This window comes from Tinamus guttatus, unplaced genomic scaffold (assembly GCF_059628265.1).
Source record: "Tinamus guttatus ecotype Peru unplaced genomic scaffold, ASM5962826v1 Tinamus_guttatus_pri_ptg000315l, whole genome shotgun sequence".
NCBI lineage: Eukaryota > Metazoa > Chordata > Aves > Tinamiformes > Tinamidae > Tinamus > Tinamus guttatus.
This window is the reverse complement of record NW_028288849.1, coordinates 355,602-371,349: the sequence shown is the minus strand read 5'-3', so window position 1 is coordinate 371,349 and position 15,748 is coordinate 355,602. Positions and strand designations below refer to the sequence as shown.

The window sequence follows — 15,748 nt, the reverse complement described above, 5'->3', positions numbered from 1 at the left end:
TTTTATTTTATTTTTCCTAAGAAAATCAATGTCAAGAAAAAGTCCCAAAAATACCATTTCTGATATATAATGTTAAAAGCTTCACAGTATTTATAATAAATTATTTTTAAGAAATTAGAACAGCATTTACCGTTTTGGGAAAGCAATGGAAAAATGATGAGAAATTGTCAAGACATTCTAAGGACTACTTATACTGAGTTACAATTGTGGTGACAAGAAATTTAATTTTTTCATGATCAGCTTGATTTCTGTTTGAAAGAAGCATTTCTAAGGGTGTAGAAAGCTCAAGTGCCTGTCCCTGACCTTCCTGATGTAACTGAGGTCTCTTAAGCATGAGTAGAAGCTATCAGGGCCCAGGTTTCTCAGATTTCTCTCAACACATGATGGATATAGAGCAACAGATTCTTGCTCGTGAGATTAGGAACATTCCTTCTCTCCCATGTCAATATAATATGAATTGGTGTATTCACTGACATTAGTCTTGCAGAAGCAAGCTCTACTTCGTTTTTAAAACTTCTTATGAAAAAAGTACCAATATTATCTATTTCTCCCTCACCTTTCCTTTCCACCTCCAAATGACTCACCTTTTACTTATGAGCAAATACTCATTTACGAAAAGACACACAAGCAGAGCAATGGTATTTGCTGTTTTGGAAAAGAGCCTTTGGATCATGTACAACGTGTTATTACCTACTCTGGAAAGTGTCATATGGAGTCAAGCAAAAGTGAGTTTTTGCCATCCAGGCGTTGATAGCACTGTAACAGGAGCCAAGTATTTGCTTGAGCAGCAGGGGAAGCGGGTGGTCACAGAGATAGGGTGCAGAGACACCCAAGATCCTGTTTTCAGGCTCACACCTGACTTAACTTCAACCTTTCTAGACTTGCATCCCCTTGACCACTCCTGTTAGGTAGGTTTTTGAACTCCTCAGTGTAAGGGACCATCTGTGAATATGTTTTGGACAGTGCCAGTTCAACGGGGGTGTGAACTAAATTGAGTTGTCAAAACACTGATGCAGCACAAACTACAAAGCCCCCACTGTGTCTGATTGCTTCCACAATTGATAAATTAACATTACCGTCTGTAACTCCATCTGCATTTCTGCATATGCTCTTTCATATATGGCATAGTTAATGGATCTGCAGCACATGATTTTCCAAACATACACCAAGAGGGCTTTGGCTACATGCCACTCTGCAGCCGAAGATCCTGATGAAGTGCACTTATGGTTGTGCTGCTTTTGTTTGTCACTCCTTGCAAAAGTGCAGGCATTAACTAGGGGGCCGTGAGCGCACCACTGGTACACCTAGTGTGCCAAGGGGTGAAACGCTGCAAGATTTAAAACTAGCTTCAAGCTCCTCCTGTAACTTACATTTATCTCAGACACATCCAGCTTCATAACAATATTAGTCTACTGAAAGTCAGCTGCAATAAAAAGTAAGAGCATTTCCACTCAGAAGGATAAATAAATAAAAATCAGGTCCATATAGGTACCATAATGGGAAAGTTTGAAACAAGATCTGCTGGCAGGATGGCTAAAGGAATTCCCTGGTGCTTCCATCACAAGCTAGGCTACATCTACAAGTAGTGGCTCAAGTCTCTTTATGACACCTTTTTGCATCATAAAACAATTTTAGCTATAAACCTTATTTCTAGAAAGCTGCACAAGAAACTGTAGAGGCATGCAAATACGTAACACACACACATAGGTACTAGCAAGCAATAGCACTCACATTCAGTCAGAAAGCAGGAGCGCAGATGTTTACAAGAGTGGGGAAATAAAAAATAAAAAAATAAAAAAGAGAAAGAAATCTGAACAACAGTATTCACAAGATAACAGATATCTCTGTGACTTTCCATTTAAGATATTAATGATTGTTCTAAACCACGAGAACAAAAAAAAATCATGAAGGAGAAAATCTGCCTCAAAAAATATAAAAACCAAAAAATGAGAAGGAGTACTACCGCTTTAAATATTTGCTAGGTTTTCAGCAATATTTGAAATTCATATTTAGGTAGTACTAAAATTTCTGTATACGCATTCAAGATTCAAAAGGGTTGAATGTAAAACTGGTCAGCCCTTAACCTACAAGCCCATTTTTGTACTTTTCCTTTATGTGTATTTAAGAAAGGAGTGAAGACTAAAATAAGAGAAACATTACAGTGTTCTATAAATTCATTCAACAGCTCAAGTCACCTTTTTGAAGGAACTCTGAAATGATTCATGGGCAAAGAAAAAGCTTTGTGCTGTCCCTGCTTTCTGCATCTGCTCCTGTAAAATGCAAAGGTATAGCTGTCTTTCAAAAAAAACTTGTGATCTCAAGAACGCATTGTGAAATAAATCACAAGTTTCTAACTCTTGCCTATAAACTAATACAAGTTGCACATGCCGAGGAATGGAACACAGAACTAAAACTATTTCAACTATCCTCAAATTTCATTTTAGGGGCAGAGGATTTATTACAGCTTTACCTCTTTCAGCTGATCCAAGACCAAAAACATGTCTCAACTTATACAATTCCAGTAGGCAAGATTCTTGATGAATTACAGAGGCAGTCTGAGACGCTGTTCACTATCATTTACTGCTGAGCCGATTTCAGAGCAGCCACTAAAATCGCATGCTACAGTTAAACATACACAATTTTACCATTACATTTCCTCTACTAGCACACACAGCATTTCTCTCACATAAATATACACCCTCAAATACAATTTTACACTTTTGCCTGTCTCTTGTAACCCATCTACCTAATTTAGTTGCACCATAACTGTTATCAAGAACTCTGGTCTTACTCAGTTTGCACTGTAGCAGAAATATTTATGCTTAAAAAAGTAACAAGTTTCACTACATAAAATCCAAAATTAATATTAATTAATTTTCAGTCAGCAAGCTCCTGAAGGTCTCGTCCCTCTCAAATAGATACCTAAAAGCCATAGGAGAAGCAAAGTTTGTAAAAAACAACATCTCTCAATTCACACACAACAATATAAAGACACATACTATACAGACTAAAAGGTGTTACTGGCCTATTGTTTCAGCTCGCTGACACACTTTCTAGTAATACGAAAATAAATTTGCTACATTCAAATTCTTCCCTATTTCTTAAACTTCTAATCAAATAATAAATGATCCCGTATTTATGTGCACTACAAACATATAGAAAGCTGAATATTACTAAATGCATTCTCAGCATCCACTTGCCATCTTACCCTCAGATGAATAGAAATTGAACCACACGTATCAATATTGCCTTAAATGTGTGTAGAGAAAGAAACATAGCACCTTCTCTACAGATAAGCTTAATACAAATTCAGGAGACTAAAATATTGATTCACCTAGCTCCTTTCAGACCAAAGCCAAATCAACAAGCAGCATGGTTTAGGAAAGATAGATAATTAACTCTAATCTCAAGGACAGTCACTTTTCCTCCCTCCCCACCCCCCACCAGTCTTTTTCCAGTTTTAGGGACAGCTTCATTTTTCCATTTGCCTGTTTCTTCCTGGCCAGTGCTGCTTCTTTATATCAGTCACTCATTCTCTTTTGTTAAGCAAAAAAGAATATTGCATAGTGATGCCAATTATATGCACCAAGAAAAACCTACATGGCAAAATATCGGATTTTTGGCTGCTCTGCAAATATTACATAGTTACTAGGTACAAAGCAGAGCCAAAAAGGCCAAATGTAAATAAACACTTCTTATAAACTATTTGAACAAGTGTAGATTTAAATGTTTTGATGAGAACATAAAGCTTTTCACAGTCTGCAATCCTTGCTTCTTTATTACAGTCTTGATATTTTAATGAAAGCATGCTAAGTACATGAAGAGTAATTGAATTAAAAAAAGGAAAAGGGGAGGAGATAATTGCTTCATTCGAAAGAATACCACATCATAAATCATAAAATGAAAGGTTTATACAATTGCCTAGACAGTAGTATCATTTATTGGCAAGCATGCTACAGTAAACAAACCTTATCCTTCAAGGACATTATTATTTCGGAGGTAGAGAAGAAAGCTTTTTTCCTCTGTAGAAGACGTTACCTGAACAAAATGCCACTCTGACTTTTCTCCTTCCCACAATCCACTTATTTTTCCCCCCTCCGCATGGAGGTCTTATGTGTTGATAAAAACGGTAAAGAACCATCTGATCCAGTATACCAAAATTTAAAAATCCCTAAGTATAACAATTATAAACTAATGCTGAAATTAGTGATACTGCTTACTTTCACCAGTGTCTTCAATATCAGTATTTTTCTTTAAAAATAAATGTAGCATGACAAACACTAGATTGTGTAATTGTTCGATAGTCAAGGACGTAAAAGTAGCTGAAGAAAGAGACAAAATATTTGTGAATAAGTTATGTTTTGGAAAGCTCCGATTTCCCACTGATCAGTTGGATTTCTGTTACCTAATTCAGTGAGAAGACTAGATTTTGCTTGAGAGAAATATAAAACTATGCAGCTTTTGATGTTCATAGTTATATGTTATGCAATACATGTTCATGAGCAAATCTTAAAGTCTGACACACTTACAGCTAATTCCATTTTAAAAAACAACTTTGAGGGGCATTGAGCAAAGAAGAGAAAGTATAGATGAAACTTCGAGCCCAAGATACTGAAATTTAAAAACTACGGAGTTCAAATATAAAATGCTCGCAAATGTAAGAGAAAACATAAACACTCTTCACCTAAGCCAACATCAAAAAAAGAAAAAAAAAAAAAAAACACAGAACTAATAAGCATTAAATGTTTGCCCTGTAAGATTTAACTCAGGCCAAGGCCAAACTCCTCTTGACTCCAGCAAACTTGGAAAAATAAGAATTTTGGAGCAATATCTAGCTTTTCAAATCAGGAGGAGAAAGCCTGCTTACGCTTTGCATAGGAACATCAAACAGACTGAGTTCACTGCCCACATATATAGAATATAAGTGCATTTCTGTCTTGAACACCTGAAAACTGTTTTCCTTAATGAATCAGTACCTGAATCAGATTTCCTGTTGGAACTGCCATAGTTTTGTAAATTAAGCACTCTTGAAAACTTATTTCTAAAAGTTTTCCTGGAAAACAGAAGACTGGTTGAACTGCCTCTGCTGAAAATTTGAGTTTCTGTCTTCCTACTTTCCTGATGTTATAGCACTGCCCCGCTGACACTTTGGTTTGCTATTAACAGTATCTCCGATTTCTTTTTCTCCTTGGGACACTAGGTACACAGTAAAAGACACAAAAGCAATTTGCATTGCTGAGTGTCTTGGGCTATATGATAAACATAATGGCCTGTTCAGTCAATACATCACCACCAATCTGTCAGCAGGGAATTGGCATATCATCTCCCTCACTGATCAAAAGACAGGCATCTGCTAGCCAAGTATTTCTGGAAGGAAAGCAGCCGCAAAATCAGCAGTGTCAACCCGAGGAGGCCCATGGGAAGGGCTGCGCTGCTGTTCATGGGTTGGCACTGCCACTGGCCTTGCTCAAGGTCCTTCTTCCAAGGCACTTACAAGCAACAGCCTTCCTGGACACATAAAACCACATGCATAAAGTTGCTGCGCCTCAATTCTGGATGGTAAATACCATCTCTAAATGCAAAAGCATTGGTAGTTACACACACACAAACAGAAGAATGCAGTGGGAAAGCCCACCGGGGTGCCTTTGCCCCACATGCTCTCCAGTGGCACCAGCAGATTCATGGGCTCACAGAGGCCATGTCTCAAAAATCCATGTTGCCAGAGTGGGGCAAGTTTATGTAGTACTAAGTTAGCAGTTAGTACTAGGTACACTAGAGCCCTCAAATACTAATGTTGCAGTTATTAGAAAACCTTACTGTAGAAATCAAAACTAAATTGCCTTTCTTTACATAACTATGCAAAGTTTTAGCTATGCTAAGCCAAAGCCAAGACATAAAAAAGGATTAAAGTTTAGAATATTACTCCTACCACAAAGAAACAGATGTCTGTATCTGTTGTTAGTAAATGTTTGTTAAGTGAATTGATGAAAACTCAACTTCAGAAAGACAAAGAGGAGACAAGAGATACAAATGCTCTTTTACACCATAAACTTGCATTTCATCCACATAAAGCAACTGCCATACAAACTTGGCTACATAAGGAATCACAGAATGTAAGGAAATATTTGCTTCCTTTTGAAACAGGGATAAGTATTATCAATCCTCACTGCATTATGTTCAGCATAAAAATTATCACTGAGAAATATGAGTGAATAATACGCCAGAGAAGCACAATGAAAGGTTATCAAAATTCCTTAATTTGACCAGCAACGCATGCTTTGGAATTTGTTTTTATTGCACAAGACACAACTGTATGTATTAAGCACCTATTTATCAACAGCACATTAAGCTTCTGTAAAATGGTCTAATGGCTTCTCTTTTGTATATAAAGGATTTATTTGCATCATAATGCTATTCCTGTTTTTAAACCATTTTTAAAATATATGCTTCTAAACTTAGTTTTTGATTAAGCATACCTGTTTCTGATTAAACTGAATGCGCCCATCTTTCTTAGAAGAGATTGAATTCTGGGTCCACCAAGGCCCCTGAGGCTCTGTGCAGTATGCTACTTCTCTTGGTAAAGCGAAAAGAAGTCAAAATCCAAGTGTGGAAAACAGCTGTGATAGGCCACACTCATCAGAAAGGCCACACTCATCAGAAAGACTCTCAGCCAAAAGCATTAATTCCTGAACATATCAAACATTTAAGGGATCATTATATTTACACAGGAAGAACAAAGGAAAGGGTGTAGTATATCTAATATCTACTCAATTACAGGATACTATGTCATTAGCAAAATAAAATCCTGCATAGTAGTTAATCCTTATGAGGTCTATGCTGGATTACAAATGCTGTTTTTCACAGAGCAAACCAAAGTTTACCCTTCAAAAAATCATGGTTTGAGAATTAATTTGGTAATCTCTAAGGAGGACTTCCAATGCTGTTATACAAAAAAAAAAAAAAAAAAAAAAAAAGTTTTAAAAGTTTTCTTGGTTTATTTGCAATGATCATTTTGACAACAGTATTTTTACATTTTTGACATTCCCAAGGAAGAGAAGGGCCACGGTGGAAATCCACATCCAAAGTCACAAGACACTCCTAATTCAACCTTCATAAGAACAACAATTACATGATGCATCAATTATTGTCAACATCCTTTATTAAAGCTCAAACTTTTGTAAAATATCCAAAGCTTGTTCATTCTGCTCACTGCATTTGTAAGCCTATTTGGTCAGACAAAGCTGGGCACTGAATTAAAGACCAGGTTACCATAATGTGGTATAAAAGAATATAGGTACAAGAGAAATCAGGATGGTGTTCTCATACTGACATAAAGGTGAACTTTGAGGATCAGAATCTCTGCATATTATTCCTCTGCTGTGTGTGGATGTTTTATTATTTTCAAGTGAATTACACAAGTCAGACTTCCTGCAAATATCTGCAGATAATTCTGTTTTCTCTAAAGAAGGCTTTATCATAGCCTCATTGCAACTATGGCAAAGCTGCAGAACAGCAAATTTTCAAAAAGGTAAAAAAAAGTTACTCCACTAGATATTTATGTTAATATTTATGTTATTTACATTTAGTTATTAAATGTTACTCCTCTAGATTTAATAAGGTGTTTTGTATTAACATCTTAAAATAATATAATGCTGCAAAATGCCAGCGACATTAAACCAAGATGCAATTATTGCTTGTTGAAAATAGTGTGCATGTGAAATGAACACCATCAAAATAGCAAGGAAGAAGAAAGTCACTTTGTTGTTGGGCCGTAACGGTAATGTCTTAACTATGATGACCTGTCCATGTACTCAAATACTCTTCCCCTTTTGTGAAGTTGAAGTGTTTGAGGAAAAAGAGGAAAAGTTTTCAAACTGTTCTCACCATTACGAGACTCATTCATTTCATCCAAGTTTTAGCTCACCCTTGCTTCAACCCAAATTTTCAACCAAAATGAGCGATTGGCACATCATTAAGCCCTTCAAGGCAGAGATAAATAAATATTAAATAACAAGCTTTTCTTTATTTCTCTAAAAATATTTTGACTCAGAACCTTATTTCCATTCATGAATTTGGCAGGAAGAGAAACAGGACATATTCAAAAGTAAATATCATTTAAAAATAAAATCAAGAAGCAACAACAACAAAAACCTCATGGCATCACACTGAGAGTTGTTGCAATGAGAAATAAGGTGAGATTAAACTAAACAGACTGGCCAGGTGTTAGGCTAAGCAACAACCTTTGCTTGGAGTAAAGTAAGCTCAGCCTAGGAAGCAGCCTGTCATTAGATGTGAACTACCACTTCATAAACATGAAAACAGCAACTTTGGACAAACCAAGAGAACACAGATACTGCTGCTTTTCTGCATCTGTAAAAGACTCGGGTCCTGCCTCACATGAAATCTCTTGGTAAACACAACCAGAGCGATAAACATGGGCAGGAGGACACAGCTGTACATAAACCAGAGGTCAACGTTGGCCCAAAGACAAATGGGAATAAACTGTAAATATGTTTAGGATAGAAATTCTAACAAGCTCCACAGCTACATTTTTTTCAAAGACTACTTATGAGATTATAAGAGAAGCAAGAAATGTAAAATGTCGCAATATTAAGTGTTTCAGTTTAGCATGTTCCCTTTGATAACAGCAGAGAGTCCCTGAGCCAGAAGAAGACTTTCCCTCCTATATTGCAATCACTTAAAATTTTTCTGTAGTACACTAGGTCACAAATAAGACTTATGGAAGAGTCAAAAAAAAAAAAAAAAAAAAAAAAAAAAAAAACCTTATCTGAAAAAAAGATCTAGTAATATCAAGCAACCTCATTTTTACTTAATTGAGGAAACAGTCATATCAGAGTTTTAATTCACGGTCCAACATCAGAGTTGAGCATTTACCACAACCCCTTCATATTCTGTCCCTTCCTGCAAAGAAGAAGGACCAAAAAAAAGGCTCGGTACCTATATTTCTTTAAAAAATACCTTTATTAGAGATTATTACTTCATCAAAAGAGACTCAGGAAACCTCACAAAATCATTAACCATACACCCCAATTGACCCAAAAAATACTCATAGAATGACCTAGACTTAGATTTGTAAGAATTCACTAGATCACCTCTTTTCCCCTCTGCACCCTTTCTCTTTCACTTTGGAGCCCAAGTCCCACCTCCAGCGAGACGTCAGCTGCCGACCACACAGCACCTCACTCCCAGAGGTACCAAACCGTGCAGAAATGAGATGATGCCATTAGACATGTTCAAAAGCTGGCCCGGAGTATATTTACTGTTGTAATAAATAAATGCAAGACAGAGATGATTTCGAAAGTGCCTTCAGGCATCTGCTTATTTAAATATCCCAGTTTCTCTGAAAATTCTGGCGCAGAAGACAACAACACAGCTTGCCCATACAGCTTTTCCCTTTCTGCATTTCTTTAACCCCAAGTCATCTACTTTGCTGAAAACGTTTAAGCCTTTTCTTCCGTAGATAGCTGTGGTCTGACCTCACCTTCTGCTATCGCAGGCTGTTTCTTAGTCATCTCCACACTTGACGTCACGGCATCCTTCATGTCAAAAATGAGTGCCAGGAGGCTTCTGCCTTCCCACATGGCAAGCAGGTAAGGCAACGGGCAACCTCCCAGCACAGGGGAAGATTATTTTTGAACAGGCTCATCTGCCTGGGACAACAACCTACTTACGGCTGTAAGAGTCGACAACACGTACATCTCAGAATGAAACTGAAGAATCAAAAATATAATACCCACCTTGAATTTTAGTGCCTGGTGCCTCAAGCCACCTCTACGAGTTTTGGCATCCCTCTTCCGCTATTTTAATGGAAGGGTTGTGCCTTTACAGAAAGCGGATTATGAATTTTAATAACCTCAGTGGTGGCCTTTCTACTTTCTACTGCCATATTAAAAGTTATTTTTGATTATTTCCACAAAAGTTTTAATATTTTAAAAGAAAGTAACCTGGTATAAATATGTTAAAAATCTCATCCAATGAATTTTAAAAGTCTCATTAGAATTCTTATTTATGCCACATGCCTAACTTGAGCTGTTGTCATAGATGAAGAAACATTTATTTCTTAGTTTTACTTTGAACTAGCAACTAAAAAAACAAAACAAAATATTAACACAGCTATTAGTTTATGTGTATGTATTTCCTTTTCAATTTTATTAAAAGTGAATTTTGTCTAGTATGCTGCCAGAAAATCAGGTCAGGCAGTCTGCTTTTAGCACCCACTGATGACATCAAGTTAGTACATCCCAAGGGAATAGAAGAAATTGTTTCAGTGTGTCATTCGGCAGTCAATATTCCTTCTAGATTAGTCTAACTACAGAAGAGCCACTAACCAAAACATCTTGTGATTCTGCAGTATGTGAGCAGAGGATTGTATACCTCTCCTACATAGAAACCTCATCCTCATAAGAGATATTAACCTCAGACTTTTCCCATCATGCCTGCTATCAAAAGAGTCAGAAAAAGACATGTTTTTCCCCAGGTCTTTTCTCAAAAAAAAAAAAAATCTTTTTAAGAAAATGTGTTTTAGATTTGAGAGTGATTTTATTTAAAAACGCTGTAAGTTCACAGTTTGATTTACATATATTCTATAACCAATCATACTGTTAAATTTAGCATTGTGCAGATAAACAATCATCTAATCTTAACATCCTGTAATAAGATATTACTGAGACTTTCAAAGAGGAAAAGCATTCCATTTAATCTTTTTTCTTTTTTGGTCAAACATAGTATGTAACTTTTAAGTCAGGTATAGGTTAATATTTCAAGTAGAAATTAGTAAAATTCAAGTAGAAATTAGTATTTCAATAAGAATAATTTAAAAAAAAGAGTTCTTACGCGAGGAGAAATTACTGCAATAATGTATTTTCCTCATTTTGCTGTTATTCCTGAATGCAGTTGCTTCTAAGAATTGTTGAAAAATACATCTGAAATCCTAACCAAGATGTGCTGAAATTTCCACAACTGGGAGGCTCCAAAAATCATATCATACTGAACCATGAAATAGAAAACGTATCTGAAATTTAGTGCAAAATTTAACACTCATGAGTTCTGCTGATTCTGTTATGTGCTTCATTTACATACCGATCTACAGCCCTACTTAAAAATGTATTTCTTAAAATCCTTAAAATAAGCTTTTCCATCCCTTCCTTTCACAGTACAAGTTGATTTTACACATGCGTCTTCAGAAACAAATACATTACACAGAATCACAGCCATTAAATTGATGCCATCCATCAGCAAAGGTAAATTATGCAAATACGAATTATGCTAACACTTTTTTTTAAGTTGATACTATTTCTATTCAGTGCGGCTGTCTGTCAGAGTTCATTATGTGAGCATGAAACTATTTTAGGAGCGTTATTCAAAAAAAAAAAAAAAAAAAAACAGTAAAAGTCACAAGCCTGCAAGCGTTACTGATAAACTATTTAGCACTTTTAATGTCAGCTAAGGTACCTGAGAAACAAAACTCACGCATAGGAGCTGTTCTCTCCTAAAAGCTTTCTTGTAAAGCACAAGAAGTCACGCAACTCACATTCAGAAATGATTTCCCTTTGCTCCCCAACAGAAGCTTTGAGGGGTATTTCCTTTGGTGTGGTCACACGCCACAGTCCACTCCTCTTTTTTTCAAAGCTTCACTTATATAACAGCCTGCAAAAAACATCCCTCACCAACTTGATCAAGATGCAATCCCCTGTTTCTGTGCTACAACATTCAACACGATCCTGTTCAACACAGTACAGCGCCATTAATCAACTCCTGCTTAACAAGCATGATCTAATGCAAGTTCGCTGCAAGCTTGCATTACGTAGACCCATACTCAGTCAAGGCTCACAAAAGGTAGAGTCCTTTACAGGCAGAAAAGGGCTAGAGCCACCAACCTTCCCTCAGAATTAATCTTGCAAGGATATATGATGAATATCAATCACTCAGTGCATAAGCTTTGTTTATTTATGCATGCTTATGTTGCTTGGATTTAGGGTGAGGATCCCCCCCACAGCAAACTGTAAAGGGTAGACAGGTTCATTAGCACCTTGAAGGCACTCGAGTCTCAAGGGCCAAGGAGGAGAAAGCTCAGCAGCTTCCTGGGGACACCAACGCCTGACACACTCATGTCATCTCATTTGTACACTGTCCCCTTAACTCAGCCACTTCCAAAATACCAATCCCATTGAGAAAAACATCAATCCAGGATTTTTCTTTCAGTAAAAGCGCACAAAAAACCCATAAACTGAAAACTAATGTGAAAGCCTTCTTTTATCTTTGCAGCCTAGGTGAGATTAGATAACTTCATTGGTTCCTTTTGAAATTCCTTCTCAAATAGGGAAGGACACAGATATTTTTCCTTCTCTCAATTTTGCAAAAGCCTACAGCAGACTTACGTAAACGCCATACAATTTGGGGTAGTCTTTCCCTTTCCTGGGCTCTTTGCATATCCTATAGACTACAAACTACAGACCGAAGCAGTTTTTCACTGCCCATATCACAGAAAAACTGTTATCTAAAGTTTATATTGGATTTTGCTATTACCAATAGGGGGGGGAAATAAAAATAAAAAAGACACACATGTTACAGGGGCGTGAAATATCAGCTGCTGCAGCCCATAAAGTTAACAGCTCGGTGCTTAATAAAGGCCTATTCATTTCTAATAATTTGCCACAAGTTTAGCCTAATTTTTTTTTCATACAGCCATTACTGGTGAGATTAGCGGTGACACCCGGAATCAGAACAAAGCCCGAACACTATGAGAAACTAGACGAAAGAAAACGCCTTGGCATAACAGGCATAACATATTCCAGCCTCTCGCGTGTGCATGCCTCCACTCCCACCGGGGTATATTTAACATGTTTTTTTCCCTCTCGGATTATTTCTTCTTTTTTAACCATCGTGATTTTCCTTGCCGGGCTGCTCCAAGGGGAGCCCAGGCCGGCCGGGAGCGGGGACTGCCCGCCCTGCCCCTCCTGCGCGGCGCCTCCATTGAGCGGCGGCTCCGCTCCGGCCGATCGATGCGAGCACATTACGCGCCAGCACCAGAGCCAGGTGAGGGGAGCGGGAAGAGAAGCCTCTTGCCTTTCAGCCATTAAATATAGATGAGCGACACAGCGCATCGCGAGCCCCCGTCCCCACCCCCTCCCGCCCGCTCCTCCAGCTCAGCCTTTCGCAGACGGCGGCTTCAAAGGAAGGCACCCCCCGCTCCCCCGCCTCGCACACACACACGCCCTTGCGCGCGCGCACCGCCTTGCACGCGCACCGCCTTGCACGCGCACACGCCGCCCGAAGCCGCCCCAAGGCCCCGGCGACGGCCCCGACTGCGCGGCTGCCGCGGGGAGCGGGGGGCAGCGGGTCCCTTTTCCTCCCCGCTCCGCGGCCCGTGACTTCGCTGCCGTAACGAGCACGTTAGTGCCAGGCGCCAGGAGCGGCGCCGCCGCCGCTGCCCTACATAAGCAGGCGCGCAAGGCGGCGGCGGGGCCGCGGCGGCATCAGCAGCAGCAGGAGGAAGATGAGGAGGAGAAGGCGGGGGTGGGGAGAGGAGGTGTGGGGGAGAAGAAACCCGGCTCCATGACGGCGGCCGCCGCCGTACTCACCGATCGGCGTCGATCCAGCCTCCTTCCTGCCGGGCATGTGCAAAGCGCCAGCAGCAAATCCCGAGCCCGGCGGGCAAGGCGCGGGCGGCGGCCCGGGGCTTCAGCGCAAGGTCCTGACCTTGCCCAGCTGCAGCAGCATCCTCAGCTCCCTCCGCGCGCCCGCCCGCCCGCGCCCCGCTCCGGGGGGCCCCGCTCCGCGCCCAGCGCCCCGCGGGCGGCGGCAGCCGGGGCTCGGGGCGGGCTCCTGGCGCGGCGGCCGCGGGATGCGGCCGGAGCAGGGAGAGGAGCCGCCGCCGCCGCAGCATCTGCCGCCGCCGCGCGCCCGCCCCGCCCGCCGCTGCCGTCCCCGCCCCGCCGCGAGCGCGGCCCCGCGCGCGCCCCCGCCCCGCCACGCGTGGGCGGGGGGGAGAGGGGGTCACCCCCTCGCACCTCCCGGGGCCGCGGTGCACGGGGTGCCGAGCGGGAGCCCCGCGCCGCGATCCTGCGGGAGCCCGGGGGGACCTCCCCGAGCGCCCGGGAATGCAAAGGGGGTGGCGAAAGAGGGGAGTCGCGTTCACCTCCACATCTAGATATCCGCTTAACCCCGCGCCAGGAAACTTGCGCGGAATTGCAGCCGCAGCTCTCACCTGAAAGTTGCTATCGTAGCGGTGCCCCCAGCTTGTCTCGTGGACTTCTGGTATCCGAGAAGAGCAGCGATCCTTGGAGCTCCGCGCAGCGAGCCGCGCACCTGCGCGCACCCTGCGCCCCGCGGGGAGAGGCGGCTGCCCCGGCCCCGGGGTCCGCCCGCTGCCGCGGCCCGCGGTCATTCCCCGGCCGGGGCCACAAAGCGCAGCGGGCCCCGCACGGGCGGCCGCGGGTGCGGAGGCCGGGGCTGCAGCGGAGCCGCCGCCGCCGCCCGCTCCAGAGCGACTCGCTGCTGCCACCTCCCGCCCGGCGTCCCCCGCCGGCCCGGGCCGAGCGGCTCCGCTCCGGTGCCCGCGGCCCGGGGGCGGCCGTGCTGCGGCCAGCGCCGGAGACAGTTGTATATACACACATATATGTTTATATTTTGTGCGCGTTCCCTCCTTTTCTCTCCACCCCTCCTCCTTTTGTGTGTATTTGTCTATTATGGGTTTATTTTATTCCTGTCTAACCCACTCGACCCTTTGCTTCCTTATCTGAGGAAGGAATAAATGCAGTTTTATGTGTGCCCCACCTTGAGACTGACTTCACTCTCGGGTGTCACCAGCCTCATACAAAGTGACATACCATAGGAATCGAAGTGAAAATGAATATTCAGGTGAGCCTACATAAGCAACTCAAGAAACCCCAGCACCACATAGTTAGATAAATTAGTAATAATTAAGAGTTTCTCTGGCTGAATTCTTTCCTGGTCTAAAGAAGGGAAAGGGAAGTCAAGACCCTATCTTTGCCCACACACTCTCAGTACTCTCAGACCTGCCCTGGCTGCCTGAGGCAGCTTTGAAGCTAGAAGTCTGCAGCAGCTGGAAGTATAAAGATTGTTTTGATAGCAGCCCAGTTTTATTATTTTGTTTGTTTTGAAAGTTAAGGCCTTTTGGGGGAGGGAGGGAAGTGGGGGCAACTAGATGTATAACTCAGCACTTACTTCCCACACAAATGTTCAAACCTTGAAGTTATTTCAGAAAGACCCACCTTTTCATGATTTTCAGTGAGAAGGAGAACTTACGTGTGTGAAGTACAAGAATAAGCATTGGGTTGTAATACCAGTCTACTGCAGGCATCTGATTCTGGACTGATAGTAGTGTAACTCTTTGTTGTACTCATAACACTGTTACTACTCAACATGGACTTGATACTAAAATTACTAGGTGCAATGGCATCATGCAATCCACCTGGTGCAGCCTGGCCTCTTCTTTTCAGAGCTGAAGGGTTTTTCTGTCTGTCAGCTAAGGGAGAAGAGACAGGCTGAAGGGTTTTTCTGTCTATCAGCCAAGAGAGAAGAGACAGGCTGTGTCCTCCTTTCCTTCTCACTGAAATGGAGCTACCTGATAGAGGCATTTTATGGCTCTGCAAATTGGTTGCACCTGGCCACCTGCCTGTAGCCTGAGCAGAGTTTGCTGGTGAAATCTGCACTAAGACACAAGCTTCTCTACCTGCTTTGTAAAAGTGGGGGTGGAAGTGCCTAA

General features: G+C 41.5%; 1 protein-coding gene across 3 annotated transcripts in view; it reads right to left on the bottom strand.

The window, feature by feature from the left end:
- Window positions 1-14,366, bottom strand: part of CTNND2 (catenin delta 2) — a 550,669-nt gene extending 536,303 nt beyond the window's left edge. The window contains exon 1 of one of the 3 annotated variants that reach the window (XM_088528913.1): window positions 14,228-14,366. Coding sequence is in view for 2 of the 3 variants with exons in the window: in XM_088528914.1 (XP_088385040.1) it covers window positions 13,602-13,638 (37 nt within the window). In the remaining variant the exon portion in view is untranslated. Of the gene's footprint in view, window positions 1-13,601; window positions 13,770-14,227 lie in introns of those variants that run through there. The other 2 variants (XM_088528914.1, XM_088528912.1) reach the window with 2 other exon arrangements.
- Window positions 14,367-15,748: the final 1,382 nt, after the last annotated feature.